This window comes from Eutrigla gurnardus (genome assembly GCF_963514095.1).
Source record: "Eutrigla gurnardus genome assembly, chromosome: 11".
NCBI classification, from domain to species: Eukaryota; Metazoa; Chordata; class Actinopteri; order Perciformes; family Triglidae; genus Eutrigla; species Eutrigla gurnardus.
Window position 1 is genome coordinate 4190804 of NC_139925.1, and position 19844 is coordinate 4210647.

The following is a 19844-nucleotide window of genomic DNA, read 5'->3' on the forward strand; positions in this document are numbered from 1 at the left end:
GTTGGTTGGCCAGATTATCCTTCTCATGCAAATGCACCTCCCTCCCCTGTCGGGTCCCAGTCAAGCGTATGGGGGCTGGTGGGGGGGGGGGGGGGGCTCCATCGCTGGCCACAGCTGCTTCCCGTTTCTGCTAAATCACACAGCAGCCATCTGGACGACGGCGTCGGAGCTCCTGCTGCTGCTGCCGGCCCACGACTGAACCTCCACAGACGGGGCCCGGGCCCTCAGAGCCCCGGCCCCTGCCTTCTGCTCCAGTGCCTGATCCTCTGCTGCTCCCTCAGAGGACCAGAGTCTTCAGGTCGGCATGCTGGTGTGTGTGTGTGTGTGTGTGTGTGTGTGTGTGTGTCCTGCCACCATGCTCTCCCCTGATGTCACTATTTAAACACAACACTTTGATGTTTCCGCCTCGTGTCTGATATTCTTAGTAAATAATAAGATACTATGAAGTTGGAGAGATGATGGAAAGTTTAGTTTTCTTTTTAGTTGTTGCTAAATTTAGACGTGGGTGTTTAGAGAGGAGTTTATTAATTCAGCCGTCACTGTGGATTTTCCTTCTTGTGTATTTTCATAGTCAAACGTCAGTCATTCACTTGGTTCCCTGACAGGTAGGAAGAGAGCGGCGCCCTGAATGACGTCCACGTTTAATTATTTCAGAAGGTTCCAGAGTGTGAAATGAATTCTCCACATTTCTTAAGAAGCTAAAACTTTTCATTAACTCCAGGAATCACTTTCACTTCGACGAGGACATTTCCATATTCTTTGACAGGTTGCTTAATAATAGAATCCAGTATAGAAAAAAATCTATATGAATATATATATATATGTATATATAAAGATGATCCCAAGTAGGTGCAGTTGTGTTAATCATTAAACTACTTCCTCAAGTATAAATTCTGCCTTATTACTACAATCATTCACTGAAAAATAAAAACACTTCTCCACTCTGTGCATATATAAAATATCCTTTATTGATATTTTGCAAGCATAAAGCTCCTTCAAACCTCAAACGGCTCTTTTTTTTATTTTGGGAGTTAAACAATTCTGAGCCATCAGCTATAAAACAAACAAAAAGAACAGGATAAACATTTTCTTGGGAATAAAATTCAAATTCCAGCAGCGGTCATGTTTTCACCTCAAACACACGTTTAGTACGGTCGGACAGAAAGATGCAGCTTTTATTAACTACTCTACGGACAAAACATCAATCACTGTAATAAATACAAAAAAACCCAGACACGGCGTGTAAATGTGATATAAATAATATGTAGGTTGTTACAAATACAAGAACAGGTCGACTCTTTGGAAGGAAACGTGGGGTTATCTACATTGATTGCTTTTTATTGATTGGATTTAATGCCAATTTGATGTTTTTCTGCGAAAACAGTCAACAGATTTGTAAATGTAAACGCTGGAAATGTTCTATTTTAAATCTAGAAATGCTGCATGGTTTTTTTCCACAAGGAAAGACAGGTTTATACATTTTATACACGTGGCAACTGTAAATACGAATACATTTGGCACAGTAACTCTGCGGCGTTGCCTTCACTGAACATTTTGTTTCTTTAAAAAAAAAAAGACCGACAGATGAACTTCCTTTTGAGCATGACATTTAAAAGGAGAATAAATGTTGTACATTTATCTGTGTTCGACAAACATGCATACTTTGTATAAAAAAACAAGACATCTACAGTGTATTTTACATTTTCTGATGCGCTTGCATGTGTTTTCTCGGGGGCTCAGTAGCGATGCTCCCCTCGCGTGATGTGGGACGAGAACTCGTACCGGTCTTGGCTCCGGTGACCGCAGAGGTTGCACTCGAAGGGGTCTCTGAAGCCGTGGCAGCCCATGTGGATGGTGTACATGACGTGGTCCAGGAAGAGAACGCGGCAGTGTTCGCACCGGTACGCCCGCACCTGCTCGCCGTCCGTCGTCACCTTGAAGCCCTCGGAGGCCATCTCCATGCTGGCCCGCAGCGCCTCGTACTGCCTCTGCTGCTCCTCCTTCACCAGGGGCAGCATGCCGTTCCTCACGCCCTGGGTGATGTGGTTGGTCAGGTAGATGAGGCCGGAGGACGCCCCGCCGGGTCGCTCCTCGTTGTTGCTCTCCGTGTCGGTGGAGTCCTGGCCGCTGTGGCTCGGCGAGCCGTCCTTCTCGATGGAGGCCGACTTGGAGTTGGAGAGCAGCAGCAGGTTCTCGGCGGCGCTGTCTTTGGCCGACAGGTTGATGCCCGTGGCCCCCGCGTGGCCCTCGGGCGCCGCCTTGTGGAGCGGGAACATGGAGCCGAGGCCCACGTCGGAGGAGGAGGCCGGGGAGGTCTGGACCAGAGGCCGGAGCGACTCCGCCCCCAGGTAGCTGATGGCGCTGTTGATGGCCTGGTCGATGACGTGCGGCTGGATCATCTCGCCGGCTCCTCCGTCGTAGGAGAGGTCCGACAGGCGTTTGTCACCTGAGGGGGTTCGGACAGAGACGGGAGGGCGATGTGAGAAATGATGCTCCACCAACACGCTGGGATTTCACCGTATTAACACTGAGCTGCTCCTCGCTGGTTCATTCCTTTGAGCCTCTCAATATTCTATTCATGATGATTATCATCACCTTAATGCACAAATTAACAGAACACAAATATTCAACAGGCTTTTCTAGCAGATACTTCAAGTCCTTCCTGATTTCTGTAACACTGCATGCATTCTGCAAAGAAACAAAGCAACACAAAACACGTTGCAGCTGAAAATGTTGAGTAGCATTTACACAAAGGAAGCAGATTTCAGTCCCTTACCCACAAACTTCTGTGGCATAGTGCTCTTACGCTTGGCTACATTATTAGCTAGTCTGTCTAGCACCAAGGCTCTGTCAGATCCCGTCTGGCTTAAGTCTTCCCTCTGCTCATTCTGGTTGCTTTCTTCCTTTACTACTGGAAAGCAAGACAGAAAAGTAGATTTCAGAGTCAAAGTGATTTAAGTTTGGATGACAGAGCGGACTCTTTTCTGACACACGCCAAGCACTTGGGTCTGGAAATAACAGTTCATCGCGCTCACGGATTGGAAGTGTGTTTCTCGGCTTCAACGCGCTCTAAATATCACAAAAATACAGAACTGCAAACGGACAACACGGTTTAAAAAATCAACGCGATCGACGTTCAAATGGAGAATGTCTTGACCTCGACCTGTTTGCAGCGTTTAGTCGGAGCCGCTTGCCGCATGTTCAGCGAGTCCAGGCAGATTGTGGGTGAACGTGAGGCGTGCGCCCTGCGGGACACCAACCTGTGTAGATGCTGTTCTGCAGGCCCATGCACTGGAGGTAGTTATGACAGCGCTCCTTGTGCTCCTCCAGAGAGCTTCGCTGCTTGTAGCTCCGCCCACAGTAGGCACACTTGTGTGGTTTTCCAACTGCAGGAAGAAACAAAAAAAAAAAAAAAAAAAATGTCAGTGAACACAACCTATGCTAAATTCTATGTAATATAATAAATTAATCTGCTGTTCTAACTTCCTGTTTGGCAGCGGTTTCCTGGAAAAATACAGGAAGTGATGGACTTAACATTTACACTTTGATTGGAATGAATAGAAGAAGACAAACGGGATATTTAGAGGGAACATCGGTGAGACAAAGAGAAGGGCACCGCCCACACTGTGACACTGTTACACTGGTAGAGCAGAAGCTCTGTGACGTTCAGCCGAGGACACTGAAGTCACATCCTCTGTAGTTTTTGGGGGGGAATTTGGGAGGCGACTTCAGGGGAAATTTAGATCTTACAAATAAAAACGGAATCATTGTGGGTATTTCAAAGAGCCACACCAGATGTGTGATCCTGCTCTTCTAGAGAAGATGACATCGAAGGTCTAAGAGTCCAGAATCAATCATTCACTGTCCAGATTCACTATATAGAGGACTCTGTAGAGGACTCTGTAGAGGACTATGTAGAGGACTATGTAGAGGACTATATAGAGGACTATATAGAGGACTATGTAGAGGACTATGTAGAGTACTATGTAGAGGACTATGTAGAGGACTATGTAGAGGACTATATAGAGGACTATGTAGAGGACTATGTAGAGGACTATGTAGAGGACTATATAGAGGACTATGTAGAGGACTACTGTGTTTAGAGGACTATGTAGAGGACTATATAGAGGACTCTGTAGAGGACTATATAGAGGACTATAGAGGACTATGTAGAGGACTACTGTGTTTAGAGGACTATGTAGAGGACTATATAGAGGACTCTGTAGAGGACTATATAGAGGACTATGTAGAGGACTATGTAGAGGACTATATAGAGGACTATGTAGAGGACTATATAGAGGACTATATAGAGGACTATGTAGAGAACTACTGTGTTTAGAGGACTATGTAGAGGACTATATAGAGGACTCTGTAGAGGACTATATAGAGGACTATGTAGAGGACTATGTAGAGGACTGTAGAGGACTATATAGAGGACTATAGAGGACTATGTAGAGGACTACTGTGTTTAGAGGACTATGTAGAGGACTATATAGAGGACTCTGTAGAGGACTATATAGAGGACTATGTAGAGGACTATGTAGAGGACTATATAGAGGACTGTGTAGAGGACTATATAGAGGACTATATAGAGGACTATGTAGAGAACTATGTAGAGGACTATGTAGAGGACTATGTAGAGGACTATATAGAGGACTATGTAGAGGACTATGTAGAGGACTATGTAGAGGACTATATAGAGGACTATGTAGAGTTCTATATAGAGGACTATGTAGAGGACTATATAGAGGACTATGTAGAGGACTATGTAGAGGACTATGTAGAGGACTATATAGAGGACTATGTAGAGGACTATGTAGAGGACTATGTAGAGGACTATGTAGAGGACTATATAGAGGACTATATAGAGGACTATGTAGAGGACTATGTAGAGGACTATGTAGAGGACTATATAGAGGACTATGTAGAGGACTATATAGAGGACTATGTAGAGGACTATGTAGAGGACTATGTAGAGGACTACTGTGTTTAGAGGACTATGTAGAGGACTATGTAGAGGACTATGTAGAGGACTCTGTAGAGGACTATGTAGAGGACTATGTAGAGGACTATGTAGAGGACTACTGTGTTTAGAGGACTATGTAGAGGACTATGTAGAGGACTATGTAGAGGACTCTGTAGAGGACTATGTAGAGAACATGTGTTTTTGTAATAAATACATATTGTAAGTTAGTTGTTGTCATTTAAGGTCCCTTGGAAGGCAGTGATGCTGCGTTTATGGATTTTATTGTGAAAGGTAAGAACAATAGGAGCAGAATAAGCTGCTGTCGTACATAAACCAAGTCCGGTCTTGTAGCAGCTTTATAAAAAAGAAAAAAAAAAGAAAAAAAATGTGTATTGATCCACGTCTGAAAGTAGTCCCAAACAAAACGTGCTATTGACTGGAGTTTGAGGAATGTGTTCCCCCTAAAATCTACGGCGCTCAGCTTTTTCAGGAAATGAAATCATACATTTGTGACTTTGTGCTGAGTGTCGGAGGGAAAGTCGGGACACTGGAAAGTCCTGAGGAAGTCCGTCTGCTGGTTTTAAGCCTTTCATGGGAATTGATGACAGTAAAAAAAAAATGTTTGAATAATTCCAGTGTTATTCTCTAAGTCACCCTAGTTTGTGTGCAACACTTCCTTTCACGCAGCCATTCCTTACTTCATTCATTTCAGTGTAATTTGATTTTTCACTGTTGTGTGTATTTATACTCAAGAGGAGGCGTTTTCACGTCTGTTTAGACCCAAACATTTCATTAACACGTACTTCTGCAAAGCATTTGAAAAAAAAAGAAAGTGAAAAAAGGTGACACCATATCTACACCCTGTCGACTTCCTCCTTTGTCTGTAGCTCTCTGCAGGAACATGACATGCCTCTTGTGAAGGCGGTCCCAGAAAACCACCACGAGTTGCCGGGTGTAGTTTTCTGTGCGTACTCACCCGAGTGGGTGCGTAAGTGGCCGGTGAGGGCGTCCCTCCGGCGGCAGGCGTAGCTGCACAGGTGACACTTGAAGGGTTTCTCCCCCGAGTGGAGCTTGATGTGACGCAGCAGGTTACCCTTCTGGGTGAACGAGGCGCCGCATTGGCTGCACTGGAACGGACGTTCTCCTGAGAACACAACACACACACACACACACACACACACACACACACACACACACACACTCACGTAAAGAGGTAGAACACAAGAGGATAACCTCATTTTATGTGTTTTTTCTTTTCTTTTTAAATGTTTTTCCTCGCTAACCTCGAGAACGAAAGCACGTCTTTTTTTACGTGGATGAAAAAGCGTGTAGGATCGTGTGTGTGTGTGTGTGTGTGTGTGTGTGTGGGGTCACTGCACTACAAGCATCGCGAGCGCCAGAACAAGCCGGATGATGGCGAGCGATTCCAGCAGCCTGAAGGAGGGTTTCACAGCAGAGTGACACTCTATCTCCCCACGCCTCACCCCTCCTCCCCCCCCTCTCACCCCCCCTCCCTCCCCTCCTGCCCCACCGACTTCTTGGCGCTCTGATCGAACAAGAGCCTTTCAGACTCAGCCTGCCAGCTCCGTGATGCACCATTGCCTGGGTCAATTTGATCTGAAAATCTCATTTTTTCCTCTTCTTCGTCTCTAAAATAAGAGCGGCACATCACAATGCAAATTCAGCCTCATTTGAATAAAGCGGAGGAAACACTTTGTGTTGAGAGCCAGTCTTCCTGATCAGCGCGTCTGGAATAAACCAATATCCAGTCTCTCCGAGTGTTGTGGCATTCTGTGAGTTTTTAATGTGGATTTTTTTCTCTCAAAGCAGCCCCCCCCCCCCTATAAAATAAGAGTCACCAGTGAAGCAGCAAAAATATATAAAAAAAGGAAATTCATTAAAAATGCATTTCAGGAGCAACGACTCACCACAGAATATTTTCTATTTAAATAGGAGGCACTTCATTATATCTCTTATTGTACTTTCTTTTGCATTTACATTAGTCTAGTGTTCCTTTCTTCCATTTTGACTTTCATTAGTTTCTAAAGCTCCACAGTTAAGTGCCTTTTTCAAAAATGTTCCCCACCACTGGTTTTGGCTCCGTTACAATAGAATATCAATTTTGACAATTTGAAAAACTTTTAATAGCCAGATAATTGTCACTTCATAGAGATCCCATTTAATTGCGGCAGATATATCCTGTTTTTTCTGTCTTAACTTCAGTCTACTTTATTGTAGATTTTGATCAGCTGCTGTCGCTTGTCATGTGGTAACTCAGAGTCATTTAGATGAACAGTAATGAATGCTAATAATACGCTCAGAGTCTATTTCACGCACGATAGGAAGGTTTACATGCACGCAGCCAAACGCAAGGACGACACCTACTAGTGAGGACGAGGGCGACATGAGAAGGAAAGTTTATATTGAGTTTTTTGCCATTTAATGTAAAAAAAACAGGAAAAAACAGCTCTCCACATGGACGGCAGCCACGGCAGACACCTCTCTACCCCTCATCCATCCTCTCATATGCTGACAGTGAACAATGGGTGCAAAGGAAGGGCAAGAAGGAGTGGCAGGTGGGCTTACCAGTGTGGCTTCGCTTGTGCACCATCAACACATTGGGGCCAATGCAAACTATCCCGCAGATATCGCACTTGAGCTTCCCGTTGGGCAGCCGGATACCGCCGGCCGAGGAGAAGGCCTTGGCTTCGGGGCTCGGCTGTGAGCCGTTCACCTTGGCCCCCGAGGAATCGACCACGCGCAAGTCTTCCGCGCACTCTTCCTCCTCCTCCTCCTCCTCCTCCTCCACGCCATTCATGTCACAGGCCAGCCCATTCTCCTCATCACTGCGAGCCTCAACTTTAATGTTACAGGCTGGAAAAGAGGGCAAGGGGGGGTGGGGTGGGGGGAGGGGCCACGGTTTAGTATACCAGCATGATGTTGTATACTAAAGACGATGCTGTGACATGAGAATAGAGATAAAGCTGCTATTTGTGACATGGTGATGCAGCCTGAAAGGCTTCATGACGGCAGAGTGAACGGACTTTTCTATCCTGAATGAGTGTTAAGTAATAACATTTATATTTTTATTTTAATAGTTTTGATGCCTGACTTTTCTGTTAAATTATTCCTCCTCTCTTTGAATGAGACACATTATTTTGTTACGTGTTCAAGTAGATGACACACTCGCCCGTCTTGCTAATAAATATGATTTTGTAGTGGTTATCATATGGTCAGTGTGGCTCTGTTCAGCTCCTCGTTCCTGCTTCTACAACACAAACTGGGGCAACAACCTCCTTCAGTGCACAGTATGACATTTTCACATTAACTGCTGCAACAACAACCAAAAAAAGTCCCCACTTCTTACGTCAGAATTCAGCCTGAGAAAAAAATCTACAAAACACCAGATTGCAATCAAGTCGCAGCCTCCTCAACTAAAAACCCCGGAAGACTGTTACCGCTTTATTCATTTACTTAATAATAATAATATAATGATAATAATAAAGCGATGTAAAGTCTTTCTCACAGGGATCCACAGGTGGATGACACACACTTTGCTGTTTGAGGATGTCGGCGATGAAGAAACACAGATCATCTCACACCATCGCACTTCAGTGACACAAATGACAGCAAGATAAACAGGAAACAGAGACAGAGAGTGTGAAACTAGGGAGACGACGGAACAGAACAAGACGGCCTCGCATTCAGGCCTTCTCACTATTTACAGGGAGGGGTCTCAATCTATCGAGTACAGAAAGTGGAGACGATGCTACGCTGCGAGGTCCGGTGTTCCCGGAGCGATCTGAATAAAGTGTGGTTTTTGCACTTTAGAAACGTTTCAGAGAACTGACGGATCTTGCGAGTCCCACAGCTACCAGCCTGTGGTTTTGCAACGTCACGGCGGCAGCCTGATTTCCCCATGCCTCTACCTCTGTTTGTCAACTGAAGAGGAAGAAGTGGAAATCATGAAATATAGGAATCTATGGAAAAAGGGGAAGCTTCAGAAAGAGGGGGCCTGTCTAACTGAAATACCAAGAATTATGGAGAAGTGACAGAAAGGGAAGCACGGGAATGAATTGTAAAACAGCCTGTAACTGAAACATGGCTGTTGGTTGTTTTTTTGGAGTCTCGTTTTCATGTTCAGATCAGAGAAGCTTTTCTGAAGTCACACGATCCCATCTTTTTTAATTTGCTGTTGCATGACAAACAATCTGCTCATCTGATTCAATTTTTCTTTTTTTCTTTTGGAGAAAACTCTCTGAGATGGAAGATACCGGCCCGCACGCAACGGGAAGGAAGGGCGTCACTGCTCCTACAAACACAATGGTGCTTAACGCTCTATTAAAGTGCAAAAACGCGACGATGTTACCGTTCTTCACAACTTTATCAACATTTCAACCATTTATCCATCACTTTAGCCAACTTTACCTATTTAAACCATTTTAGCTTTCATTTCTTTCAATTCTATAACCTTTTATCCGTTATGATAACAGGTTTATGAATGTATCCATTTAATTTGTTACTTTTAGCGAACTATAACAACAGTTTGTCGACTACTTTAAGCTTAAAATTTCAACTTTTATCCATTACTTGTATCCATGTAAACATTTTATCCGTTAGTCTAACTGTTTAAACGCTTTATCAGTTAGTTTAAACTCTTTGTCCGTTAGTTTTAGCTGACTGGTTCAAAAGTTTATCGACTACTGTATATTACATTTAGCTTCATTGTTACATTCAACAGTTTATACATTACTTTTATCTAATTCAACTGTTAATCAATTACTTTAACTTTCTTTATTTGTATCCTTTAAATGTACATTCATTACATTTAGCTGTTACAACAGTTTATCCATCACATCCATCCATTTAGCTACTGTTTATCCACTACTTTTAGCGTTACAGCTAACTGTTTCAACTTTCCGTTTTTTTTGTCGACGTCATGTTGTACATTAGAAAACCGTGCGGATTAATTTCTCACCTTAACCACTGACAGCATTTGCATATCAAACAGCTCGAAAGCACAACTCATCAAGCGGCTACACCGCTTTAACTCCCCTAATTTAATTTATGGTTTCAGCCACAATAGTCTGCTTGTAAGAGAGAACGTTACTAATGTCGGCAGGGAGTTGTAAAAAGGATGTACCAATAAAAAGGCTTAATCAAACTACTGCCTTCCTTATTATTGGCAGGGAGGGATTTATGTAGCGGTGTCTACAGAAACAACCTCACTAGAAGTAAAAATAAAAACTGTCCACCTTGTGAATTCTCGTTTGAGCCTCATGAACCGTTGATGTTTATCTGTGGTGGTTCAGTTCCTGAGACCAGGAGGCTCTCAGGTTTATCAGCCAGCCAAAGCAGCCAGAAGGGAACCATGAACGCTGGGCTGCCACCCACTTCTCCTGGAGTATGGGGAAGTTGTGACTGAACTGGGAATAGGAACAGGCCTTTTTACTTTTTTATCTTGTTTGTCACGCTCACACATCCTGATTTGCTCGTTTTGGGAAGCAAGGGTCAGACAAACAAAACAGGTCGGCATAATAAAACGCTGACAACCCGAGGTGGATCCAATCAGATTACACGGGACACTGACAGAAGAAAATCTTACTAAAGATTTGTTTTTTTTTGGCACAAAGTGAAGACACGATCGAGCTGTATTGACAGAGTTTGATCGCAGATAGGAAGCAACTTAGCAAAGTGTTAGTTCTGCAGCGTGGAAACACAGGGAGCCTGCTCGAGGTTCCTGTTACTGAATTGTGCTGCTCTCACTGCCTGAAAATAGCCGTGTGTGCAAACTAGTGGAACCACATGTGTTAAACCACGCCGGTGACATTCATCTCAACGCCACTTGCAGGAACACCAAAAAAAAAGAGAAAGAAAACAGCCTGCTTTTTCCCCTCACTCGAGGCTTTCGGGAACTCAACGACGCATTCTCCCTCTTAATGCCTCACGTCTCTGAAAAAAAAAAAAAGGCGCCGTCTGAATCACCGAAAGTGAAAGAAGAAATAATTTCGCTGGGCTGTTGAGAAGGTCATCGCACCGCCTTGTAAGTTTAAACAAAAAGACGTCTCCATTAAGATGTTTTCCGTTTGAGCCACGCAAGACAATCAGATTAATTGAGTTGGTGAGGATCTACTAAACGCAGCGATATCGGGCTTTGACCTATAAACCTCCCTTTCTGCTCGGAGACGCACATGTCGGACTGCAGCGTGACGATTCCCGGCCTGCGAAGACTTATTTGCAACAGGAAACAACCTGGGTTTTTGAGGTTTTCAAGCTTTTGATACTTTGAGGTCCCAGCGTCCCACATATAGCTCCCCCCCGCCCCCTCTGCTTCTTTGCCCTTTTTTTTTTCTCTCTTCACAAGAGAGAACTGAGCAGCACATGATCCTGGGTGATAATTATAACTCGTTTGGGCTTTTATCACAGAGGCAGCCATGCGTAGATGTACCAGATACTTGCACTTCCCTTCTTTCTCTGCGTCCCTGTGCAGTCACATGTACACACTCATGCGAGAGTGGTCGTTACAGGGAATGAACGGAAACTGTTTAAAATAACCAGTTGTGCCCTCTTTACTCTCTACTGAGGGAAAGTCACGCATTTAAATCCGACGACTAGGATGTTCTAAACGTCCACCGGGTCGACACGTACACACGGTCACGTTTATATCAAACACCACACTCTTTTTTTGTTCAGCGTTCCTGCTTGCGTTGAGCTCGGCGCCTCACAAACTCCACAGTTGTGAAGTCAAACAGAGAGCCTGTGTGTGTGTGTGTGTGTGTGTGTGTGTGTGTGTGTGCAGGTGTGTGACCTATGTGGTGTATGATGCACTGATCTCTCTGAGCTCGGCCCTGTTCCTGAACTCTTTATCTCCCGGAGTGTTGAAACTGTTCTTCTTAGGAAACTCTTACACATCCTATTTCAGTTGAGCTGAGTCGCACCATCTTTTTTTTTTTTTTTTTGCACATTTTACATCTCAATCTGATTCTTTAAGTTTCTTCCAATCCTATCTTTGTTTTCGGTTATGATTTAACGAGTAAATCCACTGAAAATGCACCTCCTTTGATTGCATGTTTTTCATTCTGGACGTTTTAAAGCTTCAAATATCATAAAAGACTAATAACACACAAAAGTAATGTAATAATGAGCTGTATGTTATGCCAGATTTAATCCTGCTGCTATGTAGAGCTGTTTAGCTTTTAATGAGCAATAATGATTCAAGCTTGAACATTTCCTGTTTTTTTTTCTTTCTCAAACCATGTTAGGAGATAAATATACGCCGTCTCGATGTAAATCCCCTCAGAACGCTTCATCCTTATTTTCACTGCGATATTCCCTGGCTAGATGTTCACAAACTCAAATCAAGGCCACATTAGCTATTCCTTAAGATTTGGCTTATTAATGACATGCCGTGGATCAAAGATATTTTTTTTTTTTTTTTACCTTTTCTGCCAATGACCTAAATGTGTCTCTTTGCAGTTTTAAATTAATTTTTCCAAAGGATTTGGAACGGCAAATATCTCCCACTGGATTTGTACTGTGATTAAGTTATTTAAAAAATAAATTTAACGCTTAAATATATATGTTATGCTTTTGATACTGGATCATTTAACCGTTTTACTCTGGGATGCTTTTTGGAGCGAAGACATCACAGTTGGGAAAAAGGCGGCGCGGCGGGGTTGGCTTCCTTTTTGATTGCTGCTTCACGGATACACTCAACCTAACGCGGCAATCACACGCTCAGATTAATTTACGCTTTACATTTGTGTGCATCAGTGATGCTGTGAGTGGCTGTGGGGTGCGTTCGGTCGGCGCCGGCGTACCTTTGTCCCCTCTGTTGTTCTGCTGGTGGGTGGAGCCGGCTGACAGGTCCTCGGGGACCGCCATGGGCTCCTCTGCCTCCTCGGACGCTTCGTTGGCGGGCGGGCTGTCCCTGCCTGGGGAGACACACACCAGCAAGCACACATCACTCACCACCCCCTCTTTCCACGTGTCTCATTCAGGAGACGCAAAATTACCTCGGGGGGTGATGGAGTAAGAGGTTTGTTGGGCCTATTGTATCTACTTTCTGCACTCTACGGCTCAATCATGCAGGAGGTCGGGCTTTTACCTGGCATCTGGGCCATTTCCTGGGCCTCCTCCGTCTCCATGCGGTGCAGGTACTCTAATGGGACAGAGAGATGGAGATGTAGATGCGTGTAAGTTTAATCAAGTGCAGGCTGAGGAAACAACATTATAAGAAGCCCGAGTGGAGTAAAGGCTACTTCTCGCCGTGACTTTTGTCACCTCGGCGAGATCGCTCTTGTCACCGCCGCACTGTCCCCCACATTACATTACAAAGAATTACAGACGTTTTCATTACAAGTCTGACAGAGCGACTGAGCTCGGAGAGCAGGCTCGGCTCCGGGCTGATGGGGGACGGTGGTGGTGGTGGTGGGTGGGTGGGGGGGGGTTTGCCCGGGAATGGGCTTTCAGACCACATTTGTTATTTATTGTTAATTTCCTGCCACGTAATCATCCAAAAATGCAAACTGACTGCCGCAAAATTAAGCAGAAAATTAACTGGCCCCCGGGTCACGAGGATGCGGGTGTTTTGCCGTTCCCGGCTGATCGGCGCTCGTGTTCTCTCTAATTTACTGAGCATGCATCGCTGAGCGCCGCGGCCCGGGCACGACGCATGCAAGCCCCAATCAGAAACAAAGAGAGAGAGAGAGGGGAGGACGGCGAGGGAGAGTAATAGAGGAGAAGCAGAAGGAGACAGCGAGATGGATAGATAGCAACGGGAGGGCAAGAAGTCAGGAGAGCGAAAGCAACAGGAAGGTGCAGAGAGAAGAAGACAGGAAAGCAGGCCGAAGCACGGAGAAGTTCTCTTTATTTGAGTTTTTTTTTTTTAGCAGCGATCCTTCGGCCAGGGCTGAATATCTGAGGAGTCACCAGTGCTCGTGGCCCCATTAATAATGGATGGCCCTCAAGCCTGCAGCAGATGGGCCCGACAGCCTCAGCCCCAGCTCCGCCACTTCAAGAAGCCCTCGGCGGGGCCGGCTGCCCAGTCCAAGCAGCCACTCAGGGAGAAGTGAAGCTCCCGAAAATAGCGAAACGAGCCCAAGGGAGAAGGGGAACCTAGGCCTTCCTGTTTTACTGACAGATGGCTCCACACATTTGGAACAAATAGTGGGAAGCAAGCGGGCCGCTGTGTCGCAACACGCACATATTCTGCGGCGTCAAGTCAGGAGCTCGGCGGCCCGCAGACGCCCAGGATGTAAGTGTGAGAGGAGGAGGGGGGCAAAGGTCACTGGTGCAGAAGATTTGTTCAGCACAACACAGGGGTGTTGCGTGTTACTGCTGCGACTCTGCAGCACCCGTCTTCAGCATCTGGAGCTGTGAGGTCGGGAGCAGAGCGGGTGTATTCTCATGTGCCCTTTTTTTTTTTTCCTAGGCAGATGGTGCGAGGGGAAACACGGATGTGTTGACGACGAGGAGGAGGGGGGTAAAATAAAAAAAAGAGAGATCCTACATTCAGCCACACTTGCATAGGCATGTGGAAAGTTAGGTATATTCAGGAAGTGTGATTCTATTTTTTATTTTCTGCACGCCACTTTTGTTACTATTTTTAAAAAAAAGGATATTGCTTTCAGTTGTGATTTAAATAATGTGCCTTACTTTGTTTCGAAGTTTGATGACACACTTCTCCACAAGAGCAGGTGCCAAATAAACACTTTCCCCTCGTTTATTTAACGGTGAAAACAGAAAGACTTGTGCCCCTTAGTGCTCACGTCGTAACACATGTGTGAACTTAAGGTGGAATCTGTCAAACAGTGAAATGGAAGTGGCAGATAAAGACTGATACATAGCGAAAGGGGGACTGGAAAAGTTTGGTGTGAGCACATCAAGTGAGGAGAGGCAGGAAGAGGCTTGTGGGTTGAGAGAATTCTCGGTCCTCCTCCTGTGTGTGTGTGTGTGTGTGTGTGTGTGTGTGTGTGTGTGTGTGTGGTGGGGGTTGGGTGGGGGTGGGGGGGCTGGTAGTGTTAGAGGCGTCTGCTCATAGTGAGGTGAAAGAGCTACACCAGGGAGCAGGGTGGAGATGAGAAACAACGAAACCGTTAACAGATACCGAGGACCACACCAGCGGAGTTTGGATACCCAGGAGGAAACTTGAGGCACTGGAGTGTTTAAATGAGGGACGCACGCAACACACACACTTTAAATCAACAGTAAAACGTTTTTAAAAAGTATAGGAGCGACGGGGAGAAATACAATTATAAACTACATTTCATGAGTTAGGATTAAATTAAGTTTCATGTCATTAAAATTCATCTTTTTGAAATAATAAATCTAAATCAATAAAAAAATGAAAAACTTTATTCTAAATATTTGGATTTTATATTAAATTTACAGATATTTTTGTTTTTTTAACTGCAATAAAACGAGTAATTAACACTGCCCTACAGGCAATATGAATATTTTTGAATTATTCTAACGCTTTCGATTAGAAGTTTCCCCGTCAGAGTTATCGAGCAGACGTAAGATTACTGAAAAACATCTGTATTAGTAATTTTTCACAGCCGTGAGTAGTAATGAAGCTGTGGGCGCTTTCCTTATCAGTCATTAGAATTAGAGATGATCCTACGCTGCCCATGTGGCACAGCCTTTTGTTCATATGCACATGGAGATGCTCATCAGAAATTCATGAAACGTATGGGTGCGAGTGGGTAGATAGTGTTAGCGGATGTGTTTCTGGGAGCCTATCGAAGGGGTGAGGGGCGAGCAAAGGTGCTGCTGGGGAGAAGTTTCCTTCATTTGCATCTGACACACTTCACTACTCTGCTATTCAGACAGTACAATCATTTTAATAACTGTCTGCCTCCCCCCCTCCCCTCCCTCCTCCCCCTTACTTCTGTTTCTACTGACAAGAAAGATGAGGTATCTGCAGACACATTTGCAGCACTTTCAGCTCTACTTTTTTCCAACTGAGAAATGGAGAAATAAAAGTCCTATCCGTTCAGGTATGGGGGTAAAAATCTCCATTTTTACACCACTTTAGGTGTTATATTCATTCTTGATATATTTTTGAGTGATTTGGATGAATTTATAGAATTAATAACTGCCCTTAAATGTTTCAAACCTGTCGAGGAAAAAAAAAACATGACATAAAATGAAGATGCTCTCTAATGGCACCACTTTAAATGATAACATGAATAATTACATTAACTCTTAATTTGATGAAAAGGTAATATTTCTATAAGAGGCTCAACTTCTAATAACAAGGAAGTTTATGTTTTGCAACGTGTTTAAAAAAAAAGAAAAAGAAAAAAGAGAAGAAGATGAAAACAGTTTATTTCCTCAACAGTTTTGAGGGTAAATCTTTCTGAGTTTCTTGTCTGGGCGTTGATGAACTTCTTTCCACCTCATGTTAAAAAAACTTCCATCAGTCCTGCCTACATATTCACACAGACATCTAACTGAGGCTGTGCTTCCAACAGGTGAATACATATTTAACGCTATGAGAAATATCGATTATTATTCATTTATTGAAGCGTTAGTGTGTGTGTGTGCTGATTTCCTGTTTATGCACCGCTCGAAATATTTCCACCTACGTTGTTATATTGTTTTTTAATTTTATTTGATTGGCCTCCCAATAATCAAAACTTGTATTTCCTTCAAAATGTGTATTTTATTATTTTAAATTAAACTTCAAAGGGATGAAGTTTAGTGCGCGCGCGCGTCTGTTGCAACAGGTGACAGGAGAGTAAAAAAACTACCAAACAGGTTAAAATAATAGAACGAAGAGCTCGAATAATCAACAGATAATGTTAGAAATTAGATGATTATTTCATAAACATTTAAGTGAGTGTGAAATAATTTATCCAGATGTTCCCAAAAGAAAAAGAGAAAGGGGAAAACAGGAGCGGGGGGAACATTCCTCTACTTCCGTTTAGTATCAAAAGACGCGTAAAAGTGATAATAATGTATCTGTTTTTAATGTTAAAAGCTACTTTTACCGCTACACGTCCTGAATTAACGCGCACCCAGAAAGTGGGGATCTGATGCTGAGGCGCACCTGCACCGAAACTGAAGGAGCGACTTTTTTTCTCCCCTCTTCCAGGTGCAAATAAACGTTTGTTATAATCTTTCTTCCCCTAAAAAGCGACTTTGAGCAGAAAGCGAGCCCGGTGAGAGGGTGCTGGTGTCCCTGAGCGCGGAGCTTGTGAGTGGAGGTCACTGTACCTGCTATTCCTTGAGTTTGCAGAATGAAGTTCTTCCAACTCTCCCCGGCTCCATGTGCAGAAGGTCGCAGCGCCGCCGCGGCCCCATGGAGCTGCGCCCGGAGTCCCTCCCCTCTCCACTGCACTTCCTCGTTCCAGCCCAACATGACTTATGTCTCTGAGCTCGGCTGGGGCATTTTGCTCGCTTTTATCCACGGGGCCGAGTCTGCGGCGGGGAGTCGCGCCGCCGCCGCCGCCGCCACTGGAGCCCTTGGCACTCGCTTTGTGCCGTGCCAATAAAAGCTGACACCCAGTAGACCATCACTGGCAGCCATGCATGAGATGGGATGAGGCGAGCGAGGAGAGTGGACCATTCATTGTTTATTTATTTCATTCTCACCGAGGAAGCTGACTTTGGGGGGGTTGATGGTGATGATGATGAGGAAGAGGAGGAGGAGGGCTGCCCCCCCTTTCTCTTCTATCACCTGTTCTGGCACTCTGAAGCAGTCCATGAAATTAACACTAACTGTCTTCTTTCCCTATAATGAGTTTCTTCTTCTCTCTCCATCCAGTCAAAGCCCTTCCTCATCTCATCACAGTGTCCAGATGTCACAACCTGAGCACGTTGTTTCTTCTTCTTCTTCTCTTTCCCATCAGTTTGCTCTGAAAGCGTTACTGGCTCGGTGCTGCATGCAGATAGACATTATAGTCGCTGTAATGCAGTTTGCTTTTGTGTGAGTCCGACACTTTGCCATCGGCTCTGAGAGTCCAGGAGATATTCCACTTTCAGATCTCTGACTTTAACGGCACAAAGTCAAATCATCTTCATTTAAAACTGCATGTAAATCAGCAAATCACTCTCTACTGTCTACTGCACATATAGCATGAAAAACTTTTAATTTCCCTTCAAATTTGATGACTAGGGTCAAATTTAACGCTTTTCTATCACGTTGGGTCGGCGTTAAGTCATTGAATAACGTCAGATCTGATTTAATTATATTGATTGGAATTCTGCATTGACCTTGAGTGTTTATTCAAGTATCACATATAAAATTAAGGGTCATTTTTACATAAACATAATGTAATTAAGAGCATAACGAGTTCAGGGTTCATGTCATTGAAGTGACCTCGTTGTAAAAGTTGACTTTATTTGTGTATGTGGAGTTTATTCTGAGCATATTTACGTAAACATAATTATTATTTTTTTAAATAACTTTTTACATGTTTTAGTTACATTTAACTTGAAAATATTGGCCTATTTAGTGTATAACACTTCATCCTCCTCCATTCTGCCGTCACTCATGCTGATAACATGGATGAGTGGAGGCTTTTTATGATGTTTAATAACTACTTTCTAATTTTCCAATAAGTGTCAATCTCTCGAACAGCCGTGTGGATTCAGCCACAGAGCAACGGGCGTCTGAAGTCATTAAAAGAATGTAAATTGTCGATTAATATTGATGGGAAGTCTAAATAAATAATGAGTTACACCTCTGGATTGGCTAAAATAAATCTCCTCCTCATTTGCAGATATGTCCTGCCATGATTGTCTCACATGAATATCTGGCAAAGTGGATCTCTGCTGTAATTACTGTATTTTAAATTACAGATTCACTCAAAAGCTTATAGTTTTTCCCCTTTTCTGCTGAAAAAGTAACAAGACTTTAGAGTCAGTTTCCCAGAATAAATGGTGGATTTACTCTGTGAATTTACCTTCCAGTTTTCTCTGCTTGGGACTTGCATCCCAGCGTCCTCGGGCCCCGCAGAGCAGCCTTATCTCAGGAGAGGCTGTTTGTGCTGGATTGCTGAGTCACCTTTCGTGGGAGGCCGCCCTTATCTCCTAAGAAGCACAAGCATTCAGGCAGTTGGTTGCAAAAGGAGGAACTTTGGGCAGGAGCGCCTTGGCCCGCTGTGTCTTCACGGCCATATTACGGATTGCAGCAACGCTGGCAGACTTCCTCAAAGCCTTGCGGGCTGGTGCTACCTTCTCTGTAAAGGTCATAGGTCGCCTTTTTAGGTCGCACGGCGCAGGTGTGGAAAGAGCTGCGGTGGGGACGGGGGGTGTAGACTCCTGAGGCCACGCGGAGGGAATGCTGGGACCTCAAAACGCAGCTCGGCGCTATCAGCGAACGCAGAAGTGCCGAATCATGACTGTGGTCTTCCATCCCCCGGAGATTACCGTCCCGTCCCAGTGACACAGCAGCTTCTCTCCGCTGTCTGAGGCAAAAACACCGCCAGGACAATGATTCAGTCAGGGTTTCTTTTAGAGAAGTTACTGCAGAGGTCTGGATCGAAAACTCACCGCGGGGCCCGAGTTGCTGATCATCATCGTAACGACTTCTACAAAAAAAAAAACCATAGTTGTCATTCATGTCTCTACAAATTGGATGCATATTTCTGCAGAGGAACTTCGAGGTTTCATATGATTTTGTAGTTCTGCATGTAAGGTAATCCACTGGCTATCAAATCAAACTTAACCTCCAGCTCCCTTCAGGTTAATCCACAACCCGGAGCCGTGTTGCTGTAATTAATATCATTACCTGGCGAGTCTCAAAACATCATCAGGCAACGTAGCCGGTCGACGACCGAACAAAAGGCTCCGTCTGGTTCTTATTTCATGGATCTTTAAGCAGTATTCACTGTTTCACATTTGGAAGCACGAGCAGCATGTAACCCTT

General features: G+C 44.3%; 1 protein-coding gene across 1 annotated transcript; it reads right to left on the minus strand.

The window, feature by feature from the left end:
• Window positions 1-946: 946 nt before the first annotated feature.
• ikzf1 (IKAROS family zinc finger 1 (Ikaros)) lies at window positions 947-19389 on the minus strand. Its single transcript, XM_084021094.1, is given in 10 exon segments — window positions 947-2446; window positions 2777-2911; window positions 3261-3386; window positions 5943-6110; window positions 7553-7840; window positions 12787-12900; window positions 13074-13127; window positions 17189-17333; window positions 17335-17385; window positions 17387-19389. Coding segments are annotated over 10 exon segments (1893 nt in total). The 5' UTR covers window positions 17489-19389; the 3' UTR covers window positions 947-1736.
• Window positions 19390-19844: the final 455 nt, after the last annotated feature.